Below are 22,679 nucleotides of genomic sequence, written 5' to 3'. Positions count from 1 at the left end.
GATAGAGTTGCATCACGGATCGGTAATCCTGGTAGCCCCGGAATGGCCGCGTCGGCCGTGGTTCGCAGATCTACTCAACATTGCGATAGACGGTCCTCTTCGGCTCGTCCACCTCCCTCGTCTTCTTCATCAGGGTCCGGTATTTTCGGATCAGGCGGAACACTTCTGTCTTGCGGCCTGGCTTTTGAAAGGAGGAGTCTCCTGTGGGAGGGCTACGCAGTCTCCGTGGTAGACACTCTCCTCAGAGCGCGGAAGACCTCGACCTCGGTCGCTTATGTGCGGGTGTGGAAGGTCTTCGATGTATGGTGTTCTACACGGGGTGCCCATGCAACAGCGGCCTCGCGGCAGCAGATCCTTGCGTTCCTTCAAGAGGGGCTGGAGAAGGGTTTTTCCTACAATTCTCTGCGGGTACAGGTGTCTGCGCTGGCCTCACTGGCTCGCTCTTCGGGAAGGCCCGATCCCTCGTCTCATCCGGATATTTCCCGGTTTCTGAAGGGAGTCAAGCATCTGCGGCCGCTGGTACGTCAGCTTTGTCCTTCCTGGAACCTTAATCTGGTGTTGCGGGCTCTAGCGGAATCTCCTTTCGAGCCCCTGCTTCAGTGCTCCCTCAAGGATATCACTCTGAAGACTATTTTCTTGGTGGCCATAGCCTCGGCGAGGCGCATCTCAGAGCTCCAAGCTCTCTCATGCAGAGAACCTTTCCTTCGGTTCTCAGATTCGGGAGTCTTCATCCGGACAGTGCCTTCGTTCCTGCCCAAGGTGGTCTCGGCGTTTCACTTGAACCAGGTAGTGGAACTTCCGTCCTTCCCACCGGACGCCCCTAAATCTCTCAGGCGCCTAGACGTGAAGCGAGTCCTCTTGCGTTATTTGGAAGTGACGAATGAATTTCGAGTCTCCGATCATCTTTTTGTTCTTTGGTCCGGGAATAGAAAGGGCCAACAGGCGATGAAGACCACCATTGTGCGCTGGCTCAAGGAAGCGGTGGCTTCAGCGTACATCGGCTCCGGAAAGGTTCCTCCGATAGGAATCAAGGCTCATTCTCTGAGGGCCCAGGCCACTTCCTATGCGGAGTCAGGAAATCTGTAGGGCAGCGACCTGGAAATCCTTACACACGTTTTCCAGACACTACTGGCTCCACTTGCCGGCAGCGGAATCGGGCTCCTTCGGGGACAGGGTTATCCGAGCAGGGTTCTCAGGGACCCACCCGGTTTAGGGAAGCTTTGGTACATCCCACCGTCTGGACTGATCCTAGTACGTACAGGGAAAAGAAAATTATTTCTTACCTGCTAATTTTCGTTCCTGTAGTACTAAGGATCAGTCCAGACGCCCGCCCTGGTCGTGATTGGTTCTGGGGGTATACCTGCTCGAATCCGCTCTCTCCTGTCCTATTGCTTAGCCTTCTTCTTTGGGGGCTCTTTGTCTGCGTGTGTTGTTTCTGTTGTCAGTTCTTTTGGCAAGTTGTTCTGGTTCACTGTTTTTTACCGTTATTACAGTTGCCTTTGTGGCTATGCTTGATCCTTCCTCCTCGGTCTATCCAGTTTTCTGTCTTGGCTTTGATATTCTCGATACTGAGGACTAGGAGGGTTGCACCAGCTTATATGCCAGCACCCTCAGAAGTTTGCTCTGACTCCATCTGCTGGGCGGGGGACATAACCCACCGTCTGGACTGATCCTTAGTACTACAGGAACGAAAATTAGCAGGTAAGAAATAATTTTCTTGTTTTCAATGTATTCCATGAGTTGCATATTGACAACTCTTTCTATTAGCTTGGCAAGGAAGATTTATTTATTTATTTATTTATTTAAATAATTTATATACCGGAGGTTCCTGTATAATATACATATCACCCCGGTTCACAAAGAACAGTAACTATCGCTACATATAGCGGCTTACATAGAACAGAATAAAAAAGAAGTTTTTACATTGAAAAAAACTAAGTAAGCAAGTTTTTACATTGAACAAATTAATCGAAGTAAGCAAATAGTGTATGATATTTAACCGTTAATAAACATGCAGTTAATAAATCAATGAATAACATGGAAAATATGAAGTCAATATGAGTATATGTATGTAGTATGTATGAAGTCAGCATGTGTAAATTTCTGATTGAAAAAAAGGAAGAAAATAATAGATCTGAATAAATCGTTGTGGGCTTGCAAAGACTTTTCTTCGTGTTCTTGGCTCTAGGGGAAAGCTTGTTTGAACAGCCAAGTCTTAAGTTTCTTTTTAAATGTAGAGTGGCATGGTTCCAAACGAAGGTCTGGAGGGAGCGAGTTCCAAAGTGAAGGGCCTGCTGTGGATAATGCACGTTTCCTCAGAACGGATTTCGCCGGTTGTGTGATTAGTCTGTTCTGATAGGCGCTTCTGGTTGGTTTCACGGATGTGTGTAATTGAATTTGAAATGTTAGGTTGAGAGGTGCGATGTTGTGTAAGGCCTTATGTATCATCATTAAAGACTTGAACTGGATCCTGTATTTAATCGGAAGCCAGTGGAGATGGTGGAGAATTGGGGTGATATGATCTCTTTTTTTGGCATTTGATAGAATTCTTGCAGAGGCGTTCAGGACCATCTGAAGTGGTTTGATGGTGCATTCTGGTAGGCCTAGGAGGGGAGAGAGTTACAGTAATCCAGCTTTGGGAGTATAATGGCTTGTAAAACCATGCGGAAGTCTCTGTATAGGAGGAGAGGTTTGAGTTTCTTTAATGTTTGAAGTTTAAAGAAACATTCTTTTGTTGTGTTGTTGACGAATTTGTTGAGACTGAGTCTGCTGTCTAAGATGACTCCCAGGTCTCTAACTTGTTGCGTGGTGGAGAGCCCTGCGGTGTCCGGATGTTGGTTAGTGTTAGAATGTGGGGAGGGGGTATAGTTTTCCGGTGCTATAATGAGGATTTCAGTTTTGTTTTTGTTTAGAACCAAGTTGAGGCTGGTGAGTAGATTGTTGATAGCTGACAGACATTTATTCCAGTATGATATGGCTTTGTGTAGGGAATCTTCTATAGGGATGAGGATTTGAATATCATCCGCGTATAGGTGATGTGATAAAAGATATATAAGATGTGATAAAAGTGGGAAGGATGTGATAAAAGTGGTTAGTACAGCTGGGTTTAAAAAAGGTTTGGACAAGTTCCTGGAAGAAAAGTTCAAAAACCATTATTTAAGTGGACTTGGGGAATTCCACTGCTTGTCTCTGGGTTAAGTAGTTTGGAATCTGTTGATTTAACAATCTTGCCAGGTACTTGTGACTTGGATTGGCCACTGTTAGAAACAGGATGCTGGGCTTGATGGATCCGTGGTGTGACCCAGCATGGCAAAATTTATGCTCTTATGTTTGGCCAGTGTATCTTGCAGAATTTGTTTAAGGTGTACAGCCTAGCGCCTCCCCCCCCCCCCCCCCCCCCCCCCCCCCCCGGGGGTCTGTTTTTGTTTCGAGCAGTCCCTTGCTGATTGGGTATAAAATTGAAAAAAGGCTTGTTGCCAACAAAAATGATGTGCCTATTAGCGCTTATTTCCCCACCTCCCTCTTTTTGTTTTTTTTTTGTTGGGGGCAACATGTAGCTAGGCATTCTCCAAATGAGGATTGCCATCTTGCTTGTTTTTGGAGAAAGCAAAGTTGCTTACTTGTAACAGGTGTTCACCAACAGCAGTAGAATGTCAGTTCTCATGAAACCCACCTGCCTCCCTGTGGAGTTAATTTCTGTGTTTTTTCTGCTAAAATATGTGCCTGAGGGCCCCACGTATGGCATACTGGCATGCTCAGTGAAGCACAATCTAAGTTCTAGAAACCTTAACATGTTTTCTATGTTGGGCTTCCTCAGAGGATGTCAATCCTCACATGTAGAGTGACATCATGCTATCCTGTGTCTTGAGATCACCTGTTATAGGTAAGCAACTCTTCTTTATGATTATATAACACAAATACATTTATCAAGGAGAATTTGTGTGGCTGTAATCTCATTGCCTTTATTTTTTTTTTTAATGCCATTGAATTGAACCATTTAGTTGTGTGGAGGAGAATATTTCTTAGTTTTTAACTTTAAAGCATATTGTCCTCTTTTTTTTTTTTTTTTTTAAGTATAGGGACTTTTTTTGTTTTATAGTTTCAAGTTCTGACTGCAGTCTGCAGTTTACCGGCAGGACTATGTGTGGTACACCATATTATGGGGATATTTTCAATAGAAATTCTTTGGAAATTTTCCATAATGCTAAAATGAAGACACTGTCACATTCTGTGACATTCGTCAATAGTATTGGTGGGAAGTGTAATAGAAATACCATTTGTTCTGGATCCAACTTCTTTTGTTTATCTGATTATGAAACTTGTCTATTATGAGGGAGGGCCATGGAAGCAGAGATCTGCAGCACTATTTGACAAGCTTCATTTGTATCTGGGAAAAATCTTCCTCTGCAGTCTTTTGTATATGGTCTTATTTATCTTATTGTCTGATTTTATTGTAACCTATTTTCAGGTATTTTGAAAAGATGGGTAAAAAAATTGATTACATTTTTAAATAAAGGGCCAGCTTTTTGCAGCAGTTATGCAATGTATCAGTAGGGACCCCCCCCTAGAAGCTATGTTCCTCAGATTGCTCGGAAAGGTCCTGTGGCTACCATCTTGTGGCAGTTAGACTTTTTGTTAGTAGGGCCTAGGAGCCCTTTTGTTTTAGGTGCAACTAAAAAAAAAAAAAAAAAAAAATCCAGAAAAATATAAGTGCCAGGCTGGATCAGCCCAGTGGTCCATTGAAGTCAGCATCTTGTCTTTGACAGTGGTTAGACAGAATCATTTGGGAGTATCCAGCTTATCTTAATAGAAAAGTCCACACCATTCTTTACACTTTTCTAGAAAACTTGGGTATTTCTGTCCTGTTGCAAATTATAGACAAGTAAAATCTCATATCTCAAGATTTCCAGCAGCAGCAACATTTGACCTGCTGTTTTCTATTCCTCCCTATACATTGTTGTTTTCCAGCAGATAGAGATGTGCTGCTGCTCCCTTTCAGCAAAAGAAAAGCAAGAAGTGTTAAACATATAGATGATTTTATAGTTTAATGTAATAGCTGTCTTAAGCAGTTACCTTAATGTGTATTTATCAGAACAATGGCCACTTGGGGAGGTTCTACCCAGTGTGCACTAGATGAAGAAGATGGGGATGAAGATTGCTATCAGTCTGATGGAGTTCAGGCAGAAGAGGAAGAAGAGGGAGGAACAAGAGAGCAGCTCAAAGTAACTCAAAAACTCTCCCTCTTACCCGCAGAACAGCATTAATCAGAGCGCTCATAATGCCAAAAGAAATAAGGAAGGGTTAGTATCATCATTGTAGTCAGGTAATATATATATATATATAATGTGTGGCTATATATTCCCTACATAAAGGCTTGAATTGTGTCCTTAGAATTTAAAGGATTTTTATTATATCTTTTGCAGACCAAAGTTTCATGTTTAGTGCATTTCACTTTTATATTGTGGATTAGATTGGTTTGGTTTATTAATCATTGGGAAAACAGAGTCATAAAACAGCTGTCAACAGTAAGTGACATGTACAGCTGAGACTGAGTTGACTAGTTTTTCCAACGTTCTTAAATTGTCACAATGAAGAGAGATACTAGTAACCTATCTTTTCTCTGTTGACAAGCAAGGTAGAATTAGCCATGATAAGTGGGGTGACAATATCCAATGGCACTGAATGGACCTTCAGTCCTAGTTCATACAGCGTTTGCTATACTGAGCATATGCAGGAGTTCCCACATGGACACAGTCTTGTGAGCCTCAGTCTTTTTTCTTCCAAGCCACTGCATGGATGTGTACCCTTTCTGTCTTAGTTTGTTCTATATTTTATACTGTATTATACTTCTGGACTTCCAACATTTTTCTGTGCTCTGGGGAAAAAAAGACCAAAGAAAACAAAATGTCTGACTTTAAGAAGGCTGTTCTCGGTCTATCGCAGATGGCCATGATACTCTTAACTGTTAACATTGTGGCTGGATGTTGCCACATACCCATGCAAGAGCCTGGAACATGGAGTTAAACATGTTGGCAATAAGCTGCAGTTGATCCTCCTCCTCGAGTGGAGTCTCTTAGAGCTCCCCCAGTGCTGAGTTGAGCTAGAACTCCTCAAACAGTGGTCCCCCTTCCTTTGGTGCAGGACTTCGAGCCAACCATTTCCACAGAGTTGAGCAAGGCAAGGAAGAGCCAGACTAAAGAGTCCATGAGCCCTTCACAGGCCTTGCGGGTTTGGCGGCACCCAATAATAAGTACTATGTGTAGTTGGCCACCATTGAAGAAGCGATCAGAGTCTGCCCCGGCTTACAAATTCAAATGGAAAAGATTTTCATTTTCATGTCAGGCAAGCTACTTGGATCCATTTGCCTATGAACTTAGACAGTTGCTTCAATATTATTTTTTCTTTCATCCTCCGGTCTCAGTACCTCATTGGTCAAGGTGCAAGGTCACACTATTGCAATTTATGTCCAAGTTGATGGCAAACTGATATCCATACATTCTTTAGTATCCAAATTGATGAAAAGCTTATGTCATACAAGACTGCTAGTCTCCAAATAACCAGTGCCATATGGTATTAACTCAGTTTATGAAGTCACTGTTTGAACCATTGGCATCCAGATCCTTGAAGTTCCTTACCTGGAAAGTGATGATCCTTGTTGCAATTACATCAATTAGAAGAGTCAGTGAGCTTTGGTTTATTAATCAGTGTACCTTCAGTTTTTTCACAACAGAGTGGTACTCTGCAGATCATTCTGTTACTTACAGATTTTCCAAGGCTGTTGAGTAAGAAGCTGAGAATGTTCTAATTTTTTAGACTGTAAAAGGAGCCCTGGCTTATAATTTGAGGAGAAATCTGCCACATCTTCAGGCTTCACAACTTTACATCTCTTAAAATCTTAGTAAACTGGGAATAGTTGTTGCCAAATGCATATTATTTCACTGGATAGCAGGCTGTATTGCACCTTGCTATGCTTTAGCTGGCCTCCAAATCATAGACTGACGAGGCTTTTTATGATAGCCATGGCTACCTCAGTTGCTCATCTGTGAGTCATGCCTGTTGAAGATGTTTGCAAAACTGCTTCTTTGTCAGCTCACACCTTCGTATCCTATTACTAGCTGGACATTTTATCAAGAAATGTAAATTTGGGCAAGCAGTTTCGCACAACCTGTACACCCAGTAGTCCACTCTCCAGTATGTGGGTCCAGGCTGCTTTATTTAGTAAGTGCTCTGCTGTAACTCTCAGCTTGGGACTTCCCCATGTGTCATGGCTAATTCCGCCCTATTTAACTCTGAGAAAGCAAGTTTACTCACTGTAAACTGGGTTCTCCATAGACTGCAGGACGAATTAGCCATAGTTAACACCCATCCGCCTCCCTAGAGAGTTGACTACCAAGCTGCAGCTAAGCTCTAGAATCAACTGACAGGCTCATGAGGCAGTATCCATGCAGGAACTCCTGCACATGCTCAATAGAGCAAACACTGTATGAGCTAGGAGAGAAGGGTCCCTTTGGTGCTCTTGGATATCACCCCATGTGTCATGGCTAAATCATCCTGCTGTCATGAACTCAGTTTGTAGTAAGCTCACTTGCTTTTTAATCACCTTTGTTTCTTCTAGTATATTAAGGTCATATACTCTTTGATTCATTTTTGGGAGTAATTTGAAATTGATGTGCATGGAATATTAAATTATGCAAATGCACACGTCTCTTATAAAATGTAAATAATTATATTTAAAAGTATCAAACATTGCCTGTTTCATTTTTATTTCTCTAACAATTATACACAGGTGGCGAGATCTGCGACCATTTTCAGTGGATGGCAATTACCGTCCATTGGCTAAAGCAAGGCAACAGAATATTAGTATGAGACGACAAGAAAATTTTCGATGGGTATCTGAGCTCTCCTATGTGGAAGAGAAGGAACACTGGCAAGAACAAATTAGTCAGTTGAAGAAACAACTTGAATTTAGCACCTGTATTTGTCAGACCTTAATGCAGGACCAGCAGGTACAAATTTTAGTGTCAGAGTACAAAAAAATATATAAAGCAAAAGTTGTATTTTTGATTTTGACCAACTGTGAGCAAAGTTGGCCTTTTATCTTGTATCCTTTGAGTGCATAAACCCAATGGGTTCTTTTACTTCTATTGCATTTGAAATTTGTAGAAACAAAAAAAAATGGGTATTATGTACTCCTGATAATGTCAGATTAAACAGTATTTTCCTATTCCACATGATGAGATATTTATTTATTTATTGTATTTATTTATTTATTTAGGTTTTTTATATACCGGCATTCATGAGCAGATCACATCATGCCGGTTTACATTAGAACGAGGGGTGCATAGAACAATAAAACTATAACAGGTGCATCAGGGTTGCAGTTACAATGAAACAAGGTAATAGAACTGGGAGAAGGAGAAAAGAGCAGTAAAGGGTTAAACACAAGTTAATAATTATTTACAGAGCCAATTGGCTACATTGTTTGGGAGGAAATGGAGGTGGTTAGGAGTTGTCTGGGATGCACTGACTCAGTATGCACTGACTCAGCAATTAGCAAGTGAATCATTACAGGTAGAAATCAGCAAGTGAATCATTACAGGTAGAATTGGAGGGTGCTGTGTCAGTATGCACTGACTCAGCAATTAGCAAGTGAATCATTACAGGTAGAAATGGAGGGTGAGACATAGTAGATCTAGTTCTTGGTGGAGTGAGCAGGAAAAGAATAAAAGGTGTGTATAATAGGAAAAAACTAGGAAAAAAAACCCCGCCGAGACCGCGAAGTCCCGCCCACTGAGCCAGTGCCTCCTATCAGAGCCTGCCCTGCCGGGCTTTAAATTAGTGCTCTGTTCGGCGCCATTCCATCTTCAGTGCTGCAATCGCCGGGGGAAGGCCTGCGCGATCGGCGCCGAGCCCCGCCGGGGGAAGGTCAGTAAACTCTCTCCCCACCGGGTGACCTCAGCGCCGACAACGCGACCAATTTAAAAAAAAAAGTTAAAAGCTGCAACAGGAAAAAAAAACCCGCCGAGACCACGAAGTCCCGCCCACTGAGCCAGCACCTCCTATCAGAGCCTGCCCTGCCGGGCTTTAAATTAGTGCTCTGTTCCGCGCCGAGCGCTGCGCGCCGAAGGTGCGTGACAAAGGGGCAGGCCCCTTTGTGCGTCCCTTCGTGCAGCCCCCGAGGAAAGCCCACCCTCAGCTCGCAAGACCCTGCAAATTTTCCTTTGGGAACGACCCTCATTTCGTCTGACTGTTACTCAGTGAATCAGTCCTTAGACTGCCCCATCCTCTACGGGCCACCTTACTCCCGGACCTTCAGCCTACTAGTACAACCCATAATCTAGCTCTTGCTGCTATTACCCCCTTCCGCTTCTCAGCCCATACGCTACTCAAGGGGACCTTGCCAGATCCCCGTCCTCCTATATCCCATCACAGAACAAAACACACACTCGTGCAACATCCCCCCTGGTTATTCGTCCTTAACTCCTATCAAAGAGAAGGGTCCTTACCCACTCCATCAAGATGCACCCATTCCCCATACCTACAATACCATACACCCCCAAACCAAAGACCAACAAACCCAGGACTCTAGGTTTACGTCAGCAAAGATTGATCCCTATCATGATTTCCCCAATCTCACAAACGCTCGGTCTCACCCTCTTTACTCTTACCTTATTCAACGCCCAATCCATCACAAAAAAAATCCATCTCCTCAATGACCACCTGAATGACATCAACCCCGACCTGTGCGCCATTACTGAAACGTTGCTGAAACCCACAGACACAGTTCTACTAAACCACCTCCCCAACCATCTCTATGATATCCATTCAATCCCTAGAATCAAAAAAAAGGGAGGAGGCTTACTACTAGCGGCAAAAAAGGGATTTGGACTTTCTCTACAACTTTCCACCATAATTAACAACCTAGAACTAGTACTATTCAACTCAAATCATCTCCAAATTGCTCTGGTCTATGCTCCCCCAGGAACCTTAGACTGTGATCCCTCACCAATAATCGAATTTCACAGCTAACATCTCAAGAGGGACAAACCATCCATTCTGATAGGAGATTTTAATCTCCATGTAGACATTTCTCCACTATCCCACAACTGACGACATTCTAATAACGGCACTCAACCACCTGGGCTTTAACCAGATCGTCAAAGATCCCACACATAAAACAGGTCATTCTTTAGACCTGATTTTCATCAATGAGGGTCTATCATCCCCACCGCCCCATCTTGCGTCCCAATCCTGTGGTCAGATCATCACATCATCTCTGCAGAACTTCAAATTAAAGACCACCCTCGGCCTGTCTTTCCTACAACTACATTACAATACAGGAAACCGTGCTCCACTGATCATCTCAGCAAACTGCTCTCAAAAGAGCTCGATCGACTTGATCTCACTGATGCCCCCTCGGCCATTAACTCTTGGATCAAGATAACAAGCGAGGTTGCAGATCAATCCTGCCCAACCATTATTAAATCCCTAAAGCCACCCCAAGCTAACAGGAATCCGTGGTTCACCCCAGAGCTAAAAAGCATCAAACAAAAACTTCGCAACGTAGAGCACAAATGGCGTAAAACCCCTTCCTCTGTCAACTCTATCCAACTACAAACCCCACCTTAATGTATACAGGATTGCCACCCTCAAAGCCAAAAAAACTTCTTTGCTAAAAAATCCATAACTTCTTATTTGACCCCCAAAGCTTTATACTCCTTTGTATCATCTCTTACAAAATCATCGCCCCCTATCATCCCAGACGAACAAGCATCATACAAAGCCGCAGAACTCGCCATCTACTTTGACAAGAAAATAACCAACCTCTCAAGCCAATCTCTATTCTCTCCAACAATCCCTCCTCAGTCACTTAAACTTCCACCAGGAACTTCAACCTTTCATCCTTCGAGACCCCTTCCTCTATGGAGATCGAAATCATCCTCAAAAGCTGAAACCTTCTTCTCACCCGCTAGACGCCAATACCCTCCAATCTTCTCCTCTCCATTCCTAACACCATTTCTAAAGCATTAGCAGACATCATTAACTGCTCTCTATCTCAAGGAAAGGTTCCAGATCAATTAAAACTTGCCATACTAAAACCATTACTAAAAAAACCCAACCTACCGACGTCCGATCCAGCCAACTTCCGTCCAATAGCCAATCTTCCACTGATCTCCAGAGTGATGGAAAGAATAGTAAACAAACAACTGTCCGATTACCTCGAGGAGAACAACATACTCTCCCCCTTCCAGTTCGGATTCAGAAATCTCAAAATACGGAAGCTTTTCTCTCCTCTCTATCAGACACTATCCTACTCAACCTGGAAAGAAAACAACCGTACCTTCTCGCCCTTCTAGACTTAGCCGCCGCCTTCGATACTGTCAAGCACTCTATTCTACTAGAACGCTTATCAGAGATCGGCATCCAAGGAGAAGCACATGGTTGGTTTAAATCGTTCCTTGAGAACAGATTTTACAAGGTTAGAATTAATAATAATAAATCACCCCAAATCAAATCTAACTTGGGAGTCCCTCAAGGATCATCCCTCTTCCCCACGCTTTTTAACATTTATCTGCTACCTCTCTGCCATTTACTTTCCAACCTCAAACTAAAACACTACATTTTCGCGGATGACGTTCAAATTCTTCTTCCTATCACTGAATCCCTGCAAAAAACCTGGGCACATTGGAACTGCTGTCTACAATCCATCAACAGTCTGCTCACCAGCCTGAACCTAATCCTAAACTCAAAAAAAAAATCTTGCTCGTCCTCCTCATTTACTGTTTCAACCCCTTTTCATTTGCATCCAAGTTTTACTTACTTGTTTAATGTAATGCAATTCCTTCTCGTTTGCATCCAAGTTTTATTTCCTTGTTTAATGTAATGCAATTCCTTTGCAATGGTTATGGTTATTATGTAAACCGAGATGATTTGTAACATGTTACATGAATATCGGTATATAAAAATTGCTAAATAAAATAAATAAATAAATAAGACTGAAATCTTCATTATCTCTCCAGATGACAACCACTCTCCCCTCAACTCACAAAGCGCATCACAATTCGCTAAAACATTTATCAACCACTCCTCCTCTGTCAGAGATCTAGGGGTTCGGCTCGACAACTTCTTCAACCTAAAATCGTTTTTACTCAACACAACTAAAGAATGTTTCTTTAAACTTCAAGTTCTCAAAAACCTTAAACCGCTCCTACATTTCAGCGACTTCAGGCTAGTAGTCCAATCTATCATACTCACAAAGTTAGACTACTGCAATGCCCTTTTACTAGGCCTCCCTGCATTAACTATCAAACCTTTACAGATGGTTCAGAATGCAGCGGCTAGGTTACTCACTAACACAAACAAAAGAGCTCACATCACACCCATATTACAAGGCCTTCACTGGCTTCCCTTAAAATCCAGGATCACTTTCAAAATTCTGATGATCCACAAGGACATTCACGGCATCGCCCATCTCAAACTAAGCTCTCAACTCCGCATACACACATCTGACAGACCTATCAGAAACGCTTATAAAGGATCTCTATACGCCCCACCGGTAAAAACTACATTAAGAAAACGCACTATTTCTACAGCAGGGCCCTCCCTTTGGAACTCGCTACCCCCGGAGCTCCATCAGGAACCCTGTCTGCAAACATTTAAGAAACATCTTAAAACTTGGCTCTTCAGGCAAGCCTTCCCAGAGTCTCAAGAACACTCGGACACTGGTCAAAAGACATAACTGGTCATCAGAGAGCCACATTATCGTCCTTAACCACTTCAACATGTCACTATTAACATGAGTTATTGCTACCCAATCTCTTCCCTCCTCCTTCCCTAATTCTCCCCATCCTTAGCTGCCTTATTTTATGCAACGCCTATTATCTTGCGCTGCTACCCTATGTACGTTGCCAATCGTTCTTAGTTATTTATATTTGCTATTTATATTTGCTAGTTGTTTGGTGGCTTGAATTCTTGTTCTACTTATAATGGCATTTGTTTTCTGTCGACTTGTTGTAATGTATCGCCTTTACCGCGAATGTTCAGTTACTATGGAAACCGATGTGATTTGATATTTTGTTCAAGAATGTCGGTATATAAAAATTCTAAATAAATAAATAGGGATGTGAATCGTTTTTTGACGATTTAAAACAATCGTCAGATATATTTTAAATCGTCAAAAATCGTTAGAGCCGCAATACAATAACAATTCCCCCGATTTATCGTCAAAAAATCGTAAATCGGGGGAGGGGGGAGGGCAGGAAAACCGGCATACCAAAACAACCCCAAAACCCACCCTGACCCTTTAAAATAAATCCCCCACCCTCCCGAACCCCCCCCAAAATGTTTTAAATTACCTGGGGTCCAGTGGGGGGGGGGGGTGTCCTGGCGCGATCTCCCGCTCTCTGGCCACGGCTGCGTTAATAGAAATGGCGCCGGTGGCCCTTTGCCCTTATCATATGACAGGGCAAAGGTAGCGCCGGTGCCATTTTGGTTCCTGGCTCCCGACGTCACGCGTGCAGGAGCTCGCTCTCGGACCCCCGCTGGACCCCCAGGGACTTTTGGCCAGCTTGGGGGGGCCTCCTGACCCCCACAAGACTTGCCAAAAGTCCAGCGGGGGTCCGGGAAGCGACCTCCTGCACGCGTGACGTCGGGAGCCAGGAACCAAAATGGCGCCGGTGCTACCTTTGCCCTCACTATGTCATAGAAACATAGAAACATAGAAATGACGGCAGAAGAAGACCAAACGGCCCATCCAGTCTGCCCAGCAAGCTTCACACATTTTTTCTCTCATACTTATCTGTTTCTTTTAGCTCTTGGTTCTATTTCCCTTCCTCCCCCACCATTAATGTAGAGAGCAGTGATGGAGCTGCATCCAAGTGAAATATCTAGCTTGATTAGTTAGGGGGTAGTAGGGGTAGTAACCGCCGCAATAAGCAAGCTACACCCATGCTTATTTGTTTTAACCCAGACTATGTTATACAGCCCTTATGGTTGTTTTTCTTCTCCCCTGCCGTTGAAGCAGAGAGCTATGCTGGATATGCATCTAAAGTGAAGTATCAGGCACATTTGGTTTGGGGTAGTAACCGCCGTAACAAGCCAGCTACTCCCGGCTTTGTGAGTGCAAATCCTTTTTTCCACATTTCCTCTTGCTGTTGAAGCTTAGAGTGATGTTGGAGTCACAGTAACCATGTGTATGTTTATTGAATAAGGGTATTGTGTCCAGGCAGTAGCCCATCATTCTGGCGAGTCACCCACTCTTCATTGGCGGCCTCTTGACTTTATGGATCCACAGTGTTTATCCCACGCCCCTTTGAAGTCCTTCACAGTTCTGGTCTTCACCACTTCCTCCGGAAGGGCATTCCAGGCATCCACCACCCTCTCCGTGAAGAAATACTTCCTGACATTGGTTCTGAATCTTCCTCCCTGGAGCTTCAAATCGTGACCCCTGGTTCTGCTGATTTTTTTCTTATGGTAAAGGTTTGTCGTTGCCTTTGGATCATTAAACCTTTCAAGTATCTGAAAGTCTGTATCATATCTCCTCTGCTCCTCCTTTCCTCCAGGGTGTACATATTTAGATTCTTCAATCTTTCCTCGTACGTCATCCGATGAAGATCCTCCACCTTCCTGGTCGCCCTTCTCTGTACCGCTTCCATCTTGTCTTTGTCTTTTTGTAGATACGGTCTCCAGAACTGAACACAGTACTCCAGGTGAGGCCTCACCAAGGACCTGTACAAGGGAATAATCACTTCCCTTTTCATACTTGATATTCCTCTCTCTATGCAGCCCAGCATTCTTCTGGCTTTTGCTATCACCTTGTCGCATTGTTTCGCAGACTTCATATCATTAGACACTATCACCCCAAGGTCCCTCTCCTGCTCCGTGCACATCAGCCTTTCCCCCCCATCGAATACAGTTCATTCGGATTTCCACTCCCCATATGCATGACTTTGCACTTCTTGGCATTGAATCTCAGCTGCCATATCTTCGACCACTCTTCCAGTTTCCTTAGATCCCGTCTCATTCTCTCCACTCCTTCCGGCGTGTCCACTCTGTTGCAGATCTTAGTGTCATCCGCAAAAAGACAAACCTTACCTTCTATCCCGTCCGCAATGTCGCTCACAAAGATATTGAACAGGACCGGTCCCAACACCGATCCTTGCGGTACAACCACTTAAAACCGCTCTCTCTTCAGAGAAGGTTCCATTTACCATTACACATTGTCTTCTGTCCGTCAACCAATTTGCAATCCAGGTCACCACCTCGGCACTCACTCCCAAGCTTCTCGTTTTATTGACCAGTCTCCTGTGCGGAACCGTATCAAAAGCTTTGCTGAAATCCAAGTATATGATATCGAGTGCTCTTCCTCGATCCAATTCTTGGTTACCCAGTCAAAAAAGTCAATCAGATTTGTTTGACAGGATCTTCCCCTGGTGAATCCATGTTGCCCTCTGGTCCATCAATTCCTCCAGACTGTAGATAGTTCAACTATTCTCTCTTTCAGCAGTGACTCCATTACTTTTCCCACCACCGAAGTGAGGCTAACCGGTCTGTAGTTGCCAGCCTCCTCCCTGTTCCCACTCTTGTGAAGCGGGACCACCACCGCTCTTCTCCAATCACTCGGCACCACTCCCGTTCAAGGGATCTATTGAACAGGTCACACAGCGGACCCGCCAGAACATCTCTGAGCTCCCTCAATATCCTTGGATGAATCCATCAGGCCCCATGGCTTTGTCCACTTTCAGTTCTTTAAGCTCTTCCCACACATTTCTACTGTAAAAGGATTTTCATCTATTCCATTTCCTTCCAGTTTCTTGTTGTGTAGAGATGGTCCTTCTCCAGGGTCTTCTTTAGTGAACACAGAGCTGAAGTATTCGTTTAATATTTCTGCCATTTCTTCGTCTCTCTCCACGCATTGATCATTATCACCTTTCAATTTCACTATACCACTTTGGACCTTTCTCTTTTCGCTGATGTATCTGAAAAATGTTTTGTCACCATTTTTTATCTCCTTGGCAATCCTCTCTTCCGCTTGACTTTTTGCCAACTTGATTAATTTCTTTGTCTCCCTCAGTTGAATCAAATATTCTTCTTTGTGTTCCTCCCTTTGGGATCTTTTATATTGCTTGAATGCTGTTCTTTTAGCTTTAATTTTGTCAGCCACCTCCTTTGAGAACCAGATAGGTTTCAATTTTCTTTTGCTTTTCTTTACATTTCTAACATATAGAGTAGTTGCCTTGGTGATTGCTCGTTTTAGATTGGCCCACTGCTGCTCCACATCTCTCTCGTTCTCCCATCCTTTTAGTTCTTCCTCCAGGTACTTACCCATTTCCTCAAAGTCCGTGTTTTTGAACTGTAAAACTCGGGTCTTTGTGGTTCTTTTCCCTATTCTTTTAGTGATATTAAACCATACCGTTTGATGATCACTGGTGCTGAGGTGGGTGCCCACCTGGACATCGGAGACATTATCTCCATTAGTGAGCACTAAGTCGAGTATAGTTCCTTCTCTCGTGGGTTCCAACACCATTTGTTTGAACAAAGATACTTGCATGGCATCCACTATTGCTCTACTATTTTTAGTTTCTGCAGATGGGATTTTCCAGTCTACATCTGGCATATTAAAGTCACCCACGATCACCACTTCTCCCTTCTTACCTATCTTATGGATGTCTTCAACCAGATCTCTGTCCAGCTCTTCCTTTTGGTTTGGAGGCCTGTAAACCACTCCAATATAAATGGATGCTCCGTCATCTTTTTTTAGGTCGACCCATATTGCTTCTTCCTTGCCCCAACTTCCTTGCAGCTCAGATGCTTGGATGTTGTTTCTGATATAAAGAGCCACACCTCCCCCTTTTCTATCCTCCCTGTCCTTCCTTAACAAGTTATAGCCTGGTATTGTTGTATCCCAATCATGAGATTCTGTGAACCATGTCTCTGTGATAGCAACAATGTCCAATTCTGCCTCAGCCATTAGGGCCTGCAGATCTGGGATTTTATTTCCCAAACTATGAGCATTTGTGGTCATAGCCTTCCAGGTACTCTCTTTAAGGTTATTGCTTTTCCTGGACTCCTTATGAGATTTTATGGGTAAAGGTAGCGCCGGCGCCATTTTGAATATTGGCAATACGCCCCGCTGGACTTTTGGCAGTTTTGGTGTGCCGGTTTTCCCGCCCTCCCCCGATAAAACGATTTTTTATCCAAAAAACTAAGACAATCAGATTTCCCCCCCCACTCAGCCAAAATTGATCGTTAAGACGATCGATCACACGATTCACATCCCTAGTGTATAATGAGAATGAAAATAGGAGGCAAATACATAAATCTTAAATCCATAAGTAAGTGAAAACATTTTTGTGCTATTTTGGGTATGTCTTCACACAGTTTTAATTCCTTTCTGGCCATATTGGCTTTTTTTGTAACATTATGAGAAATAAATATACCTTTGTGTTCTTAAAACCATGTGCATCCTTGTCTGGAAAGATTTGTTGATCCAACTTCCTTAATTCAGATATTGAATTTGTATTCATTTAGCAAATTATCTTTGTTAAAAACACTATTTAATAGCCTTATATTTATATGTTGAAGCATAGCTATGATATAAGATCAGTTTTTGTGGTCAAGAGCTATATATACTTATGTTAATTGTAAACTGTTAAGATTATAAGAGCAACTACATAATCCTCCTCATACAGTCAGACCATTCTCGATGCATGGGTAATGCCCACTGACCAGCAGATGCAGACAGCAACAAGTTTGCTGATAACACCTTTCATATGCATCCATGTGGACCTCATCCTGCCAGTATTCTCTGTCTCCAGCAGATAGTACAAGTGCATCCTGTGTTCTAGACCATGGCCAGGTTAGGCCTAGAGAGAGGTCTCAAGGGTGGCTCTAGAGGTGGAAGACTATCCCTTCCTCCGTTGAACAATGACTAGTCTTAAAGTGCAGTTTCTGAGACAAATAGCTCCTGAGGTGTAAGCCTAGTGCTCCCTCCCTCAATTGAGCAAAGCCTTGGTCAGGCGGCTTACAGGATCTTTAACTCCTGCCTGCCTCCGTCTTAGCTCTTCTTCCATTTCCTCCTGCTCTTCTGACTTGGTTGCTGTATTAAGTTTCTTGTAAGAGGTCCTTTGTAGAGGCTTTGCTGCATTGGACATGGATGGGAGTCAGCAGCAGTAGGACCATGGGAGTTGCTGAGTGAGTTGATATATTTTTCGGCTGCCTTGGTCGCAGCAGTGCAGTGTGTAGAGCGAGGTAGGGGAGAGTATCTTGGGAGCTATGTTGGCAGCTGCTGAGCACAAGAAACAGCCTATGCTCTGTAAAGGCTGCAGCCTTATGGAAGGTGCAATCAGGGACAATGGCACTTGTTTGGCAAGCTTTCATCAAGTCCCAGATTATTGATTTAGGAGCAGCAGCCTTTTTAACTCTGTAGGGGGAGTGAAGGAAATTTAGATCCTCCTTTTTTGCTGGCAGAAAGGCAAACATCTGGGGTCCCTTACTGATTTCTGCAGGACTGTGCCTCTTGGGAGCTTTATTGCCTTGTTGCTTTCTTTTGATACTCCTCCTTCCTTTGCTTGAACAACCAAATGTTTTATGTGTTTGCAAAATACTTCATCTGTGGGACAGAATTCAGTGCCAGGATCCATTCCATGTGTTTCCATCTGTTCTGGCTGAGGTAGAAAAAGGCTTAGGGCAAAGGATGACAGGGTGGTGGAAGGTAATATTTCAGAGGATGCCCTGGATAGTTTTAAGAAGGTGCCAAATGTATCTAGTGAGGGAGAGTTAGAGGAAAATGAGTTTCCACTTGAAGGGGGAGGATGGTTCTTCTGTGATTCATCTGTTTCATAGAGACAAACTCACATTCTTGCTTTCTCAGACCTTGAGTATGCTGAATATTGCAGAAGACAAGGGGGAGGAGGCTCCCGCTTTTGCGGAAGACCTGATTATGGTCAGTATTCACAAGCCTTCCAAATCATTTCCTTTGTATAAAACGGTTAAGGCGAATTTTAGAGGTGGCCGTGCATTGACTAAACTGTATCCTTCGCTTATCTCTCTCATGAGGAGCCAATGTTTCTCAAAGTAGACACAGTAGTCTGTTCAGTGATCAAACAAACTGCAGTTCCTGTAGAAAGCAGTGCAGCACTTAGAGGATGCCCAGGATAGGAAGATTGGGTCTGTGTTAACACAGGCTTATGAGGCTGTTAGCATGGCTCTTCAGGTTGCTGCTTGCAGCTGTATAGTTACCAGTTTGTGCTTGTGTCTGGCATAGCAGGCGCAAGAGGACCTGGTGGTTGATTCTCTTCATTTGAAACCTGATGCAGCATATCTGGCAGATGCTTCCTTTGACGTGTGCAGAAATTAGCCCGGGGAATGGCATACATAGTTGCTGTGAGGAGTCGTCTTTGGGTTTGCAATTTCCAAGTCCAGTTGACTACGTTACCATTTAAGGGGCATTGTTATTTGGTGAGGATCTGGAGAAGATGGTTGAAGTCTGGGAGGGCTTCAAAGTTCCCAGACTCCTGGAAGAAGATAGGCCTATGAGTAGTTCTCTCTCTTTTTCGGCCTATAATAATTTTCAGGATTCAGGGAGGTATAAACAGGAGCGATCTTCATATTCTCAAGAGTATCCGGTCCTTTGATAGGTTTCAGACTTCACATTCTTCCAAGTGATGGTATAAAGAAAGATTTTCTGGTGCAGGTTTCTTTACATCCTCCAAATGAAGGTTTAGGGCCCAGTCTCCGGTCTCAGAGATAGGCAACCATCTATCAAGGTTTTATCAGAGATGGGTCCACATTAATACAAATCAGAGAGACTTGGAAATCATTTGAGACAGTTAAGCTCTAAAACTCACCTCTGGTTTTCAATGCTTTTATGGTTTCCCATTATCTCTCTGTGGCAAAGCAGGAGGTGGTAAAAGTGACTCAAGCACCTTCTGAAGCTGAAGGCACTGATTCTAGGTCCACAGTTATAATGGGGTCTGAGATGGTATTACATTTATTTTGTATTTTCCAAGAAAGGAGGCTCCTTCCATCCCATACTGGACTTGAAGCACATCAACCAGGTCCTGTGAGTGACTCTTTAACAAACGGAAACTTTGAGGTCTGTCATCCTAGCAGTGAGGTGAGAGGAGTTTGACATTGGATATCAGAGGCTGACCTTCATATCCCAATAGAGAAAACATCAGAGGTTCCTTTTGTTTCATGGTGTTGGGGAAGCATGGCCTGTTTCAGACACTTTTCTTTGGTTTTCTAGATCTCCCTGTATCTTTTCAAAGGTCATGGTCATGGTGGCTGAATCCTTGGGAAAGGAGAGAATTTTGGTGCACTCCTATCTGGATAATTTTGATAAGGGTGAAATTGGAGAAGGAAAGCAAGTTAATCACCAAGAGAGTGGTTCAGTTAAAGCAGGAGTTGAGTTGGATAGTCAACTTTTCCAAAAGCAATTTGAGGCCTTCATAATCTCTGGAATATCTGGGATCCGTGTTCGACACAAAGGTAGGTCATTTTCTTCTGATGTATGAAAGGATTCAGAAGCTGTGGCAGCAGGATCAGATGTTGCTGTCAACCAGTCTTACTACTATGTGGAGTTAGTTGCAGCTTTTTGAGTCCATGGCGGTGGCCTTGGATCTGGTGCCTTGAGTGAAAGCTCACAAGAGGCTTTATCATTCAGATGGTATCCTCAGATCTCAGAATTACTCCTTTTGGCTTCCAGTGCTGATACTGGTCAAGGATAGTTTGCATTGATGGATACAATTTGAGCACCTGGCATTGGATGTGGATCATCGGTGATGGTGATGACTGGTGCAAGTCTGACAGGATGGGTTGGGGGTGGCTTAATCTCTAGGTCAGTTTGCTCAGGGTTGCTGATTGCTGAGTCGAAATGATCCAGCAGTTAATTAGCTATTCAGCTGGCTGTCCTCATTTCAACTTCAGATTAAAAGGTCAGGCAGTTCAGATAATGTCCAACACCACCGTGGTGGCATATATGAATTACCAAAGCGGTACCAGGAATCATCAGGTAGGGAAGGAATCTGATCTCTTTCTCTGTGTGGAGGAAAATCTTAAGATCTCATCTTTTCTCACAGGACAAGCAGGATGGTAGTCCTCACATATGGGTGACATTATTGAGATGGAACCCAATCACGGAACACTTTTGTCAAAGTTTCTAGAACTTTGACTGGCACCTACTGGGCATGCCCAGCATGGCACTAACCCTGCATCCAGCAGGGGGTCCCCCTTCAGTTTCTTTTTTTCCGCGCAGCAGTAGCCACATGGGTTAAGGAGCTCTCTAGAGATTACTGACAGGAAACTTCCTCACAGAACTTCTTTCCAAATTTTCAAAAAGTTCTACCCCATAGCGGTCCCCCTGTCGATTCCGTACTCCGAGGTCGAAAGGTAAGGCTTTCTCACAGGACAAGCAGGGTGGTAGTCCTCACATAGGGGTGACATCATCAGGATGGAGCTCAATCACGGAACACTTTTGTCAAAGTTTCTAGAACTTTGACTGGCATCTACTGGGCATGCCCAGCATAGCACCAACCCTGCATCTAGCAGGGGTCCCCCTTCACTCTTCTTTTTTCCACGCAGCAGTAGCCACGCGGGTTAAGGAGCTCTTCAGAGATGCCTTGCAGGAATTTTTCCTCATGGAACTTTTTCAAAAAATTTCAAATAATTATACCCCACAGGGGTCCCCTTATCGATACCTTTGCTCCGCGGTCGAACGGTAAGTTTTTTTAATGGCTTGCGGTCGATTCCCGTCGACTTTTTCCTTCGCAGCCTACCGGCCATCGACCACACCATGACTAAAATTTTGTCGAGGCCATGGCGTCGGGTTGCCATCGGTGCCCCAACTGCACTCGAACAATGTCCATCGCTGACCCTCTCACAGTCTGTGTGATATGTTTGGGGTCTGAACATGATGTCCTTACTTGCACCAAATGTGCCCAAATGACACCAAAGGGTCGCAAAGCTAGGCTGGAGAAGATGGAACTTCTTTCGGTCAAAAAGCCCGACTCCATCAATAGATTCGATGTCGTCTGAACCAGTACCATCTACTTTGCACCAGCACCGGGAAACTACTGCTTCCCGACCGGCTTTGACGACTCCGCGGGTGTCGACCCCCTCTGTTCCTCCTCAGGAAAAAGACCGAGGAGAACATCGAGAAAAACATAGACACCGCCATCGGAAAGCTCAGGCCATCGATACAGGCAAGCCCTCGGCATCGACGTCGTCTGAGCCATGGACAAAGAAGTCCCGTACAGAAAAGGCCCCATCCTCTTTTGTTTCTGGGTCACCGAGGCGTTCCCCACCTGGACAGGTGCCGGGAGCTGCCACTCCACTTTCACCGGTTGACCCTCTGGCTACGCCAGTGCTGCCTCCTACTCCGGAACCGGGTATCCATGCCCCAGGTTTCTGTGAGGAATTGGATCGGATGATCCAAGAGGCCATCGGTAAACCACTCCAGGGGTTCGAACCTCCATTGATGCCAGTGCTGGTTCCCGAGCCGGCCACTGATCCAATACCCAAGGCGCTTGCACCACTATTGGTAAGAATGGATGCGTTAATCGGTGCCCTTCCTCCCGTGGATCCAAGAGAACCGATGGCCCCGATTCCTTCCTCACAGATACCCTTGTCATCGGAAGAAGAAGAAGAAACATCAATCTCCATTCCGCCCTTGGGAGTGC

The 22,679-nt window shown here is 44.1% G+C and overlaps 1 protein-coding gene across 1 annotated transcript in view; it reads left to right on the top strand.

Moving 5' to 3' along the window:
- The window catches only part of PCM1 (pericentriolar material 1), a 1,078,029-nt gene that overhangs the window by 407,505 nt on the left and 647,845 nt on the right, over window positions 1–22,679 (top strand). Inside the window, 3 exon segments of the mRNA XM_029604912.1 lie at window positions 5,093–5,198; window positions 5,200–5,300; window positions 7,787–8,006. Coding sequence (XP_029460772.1) covers window positions 5,093–5,198; window positions 5,200–5,300; window positions 7,787–8,006 — 427 coding nt within the window.

The sequence above is a fragment of the Rhinatrema bivittatum genome, chromosome 1, assembly GCF_901001135.1.
Source record: "Rhinatrema bivittatum chromosome 1, aRhiBiv1.1, whole genome shotgun sequence".
Lineage (NCBI taxonomy): Eukaryota > Metazoa > Chordata > Amphibia > Gymnophiona > Rhinatrematidae > Rhinatrema > Rhinatrema bivittatum.
Note: the sequence above shows the minus strand (reverse complement) of the source record. Positions and strands in the feature narration are given on the sequence as shown.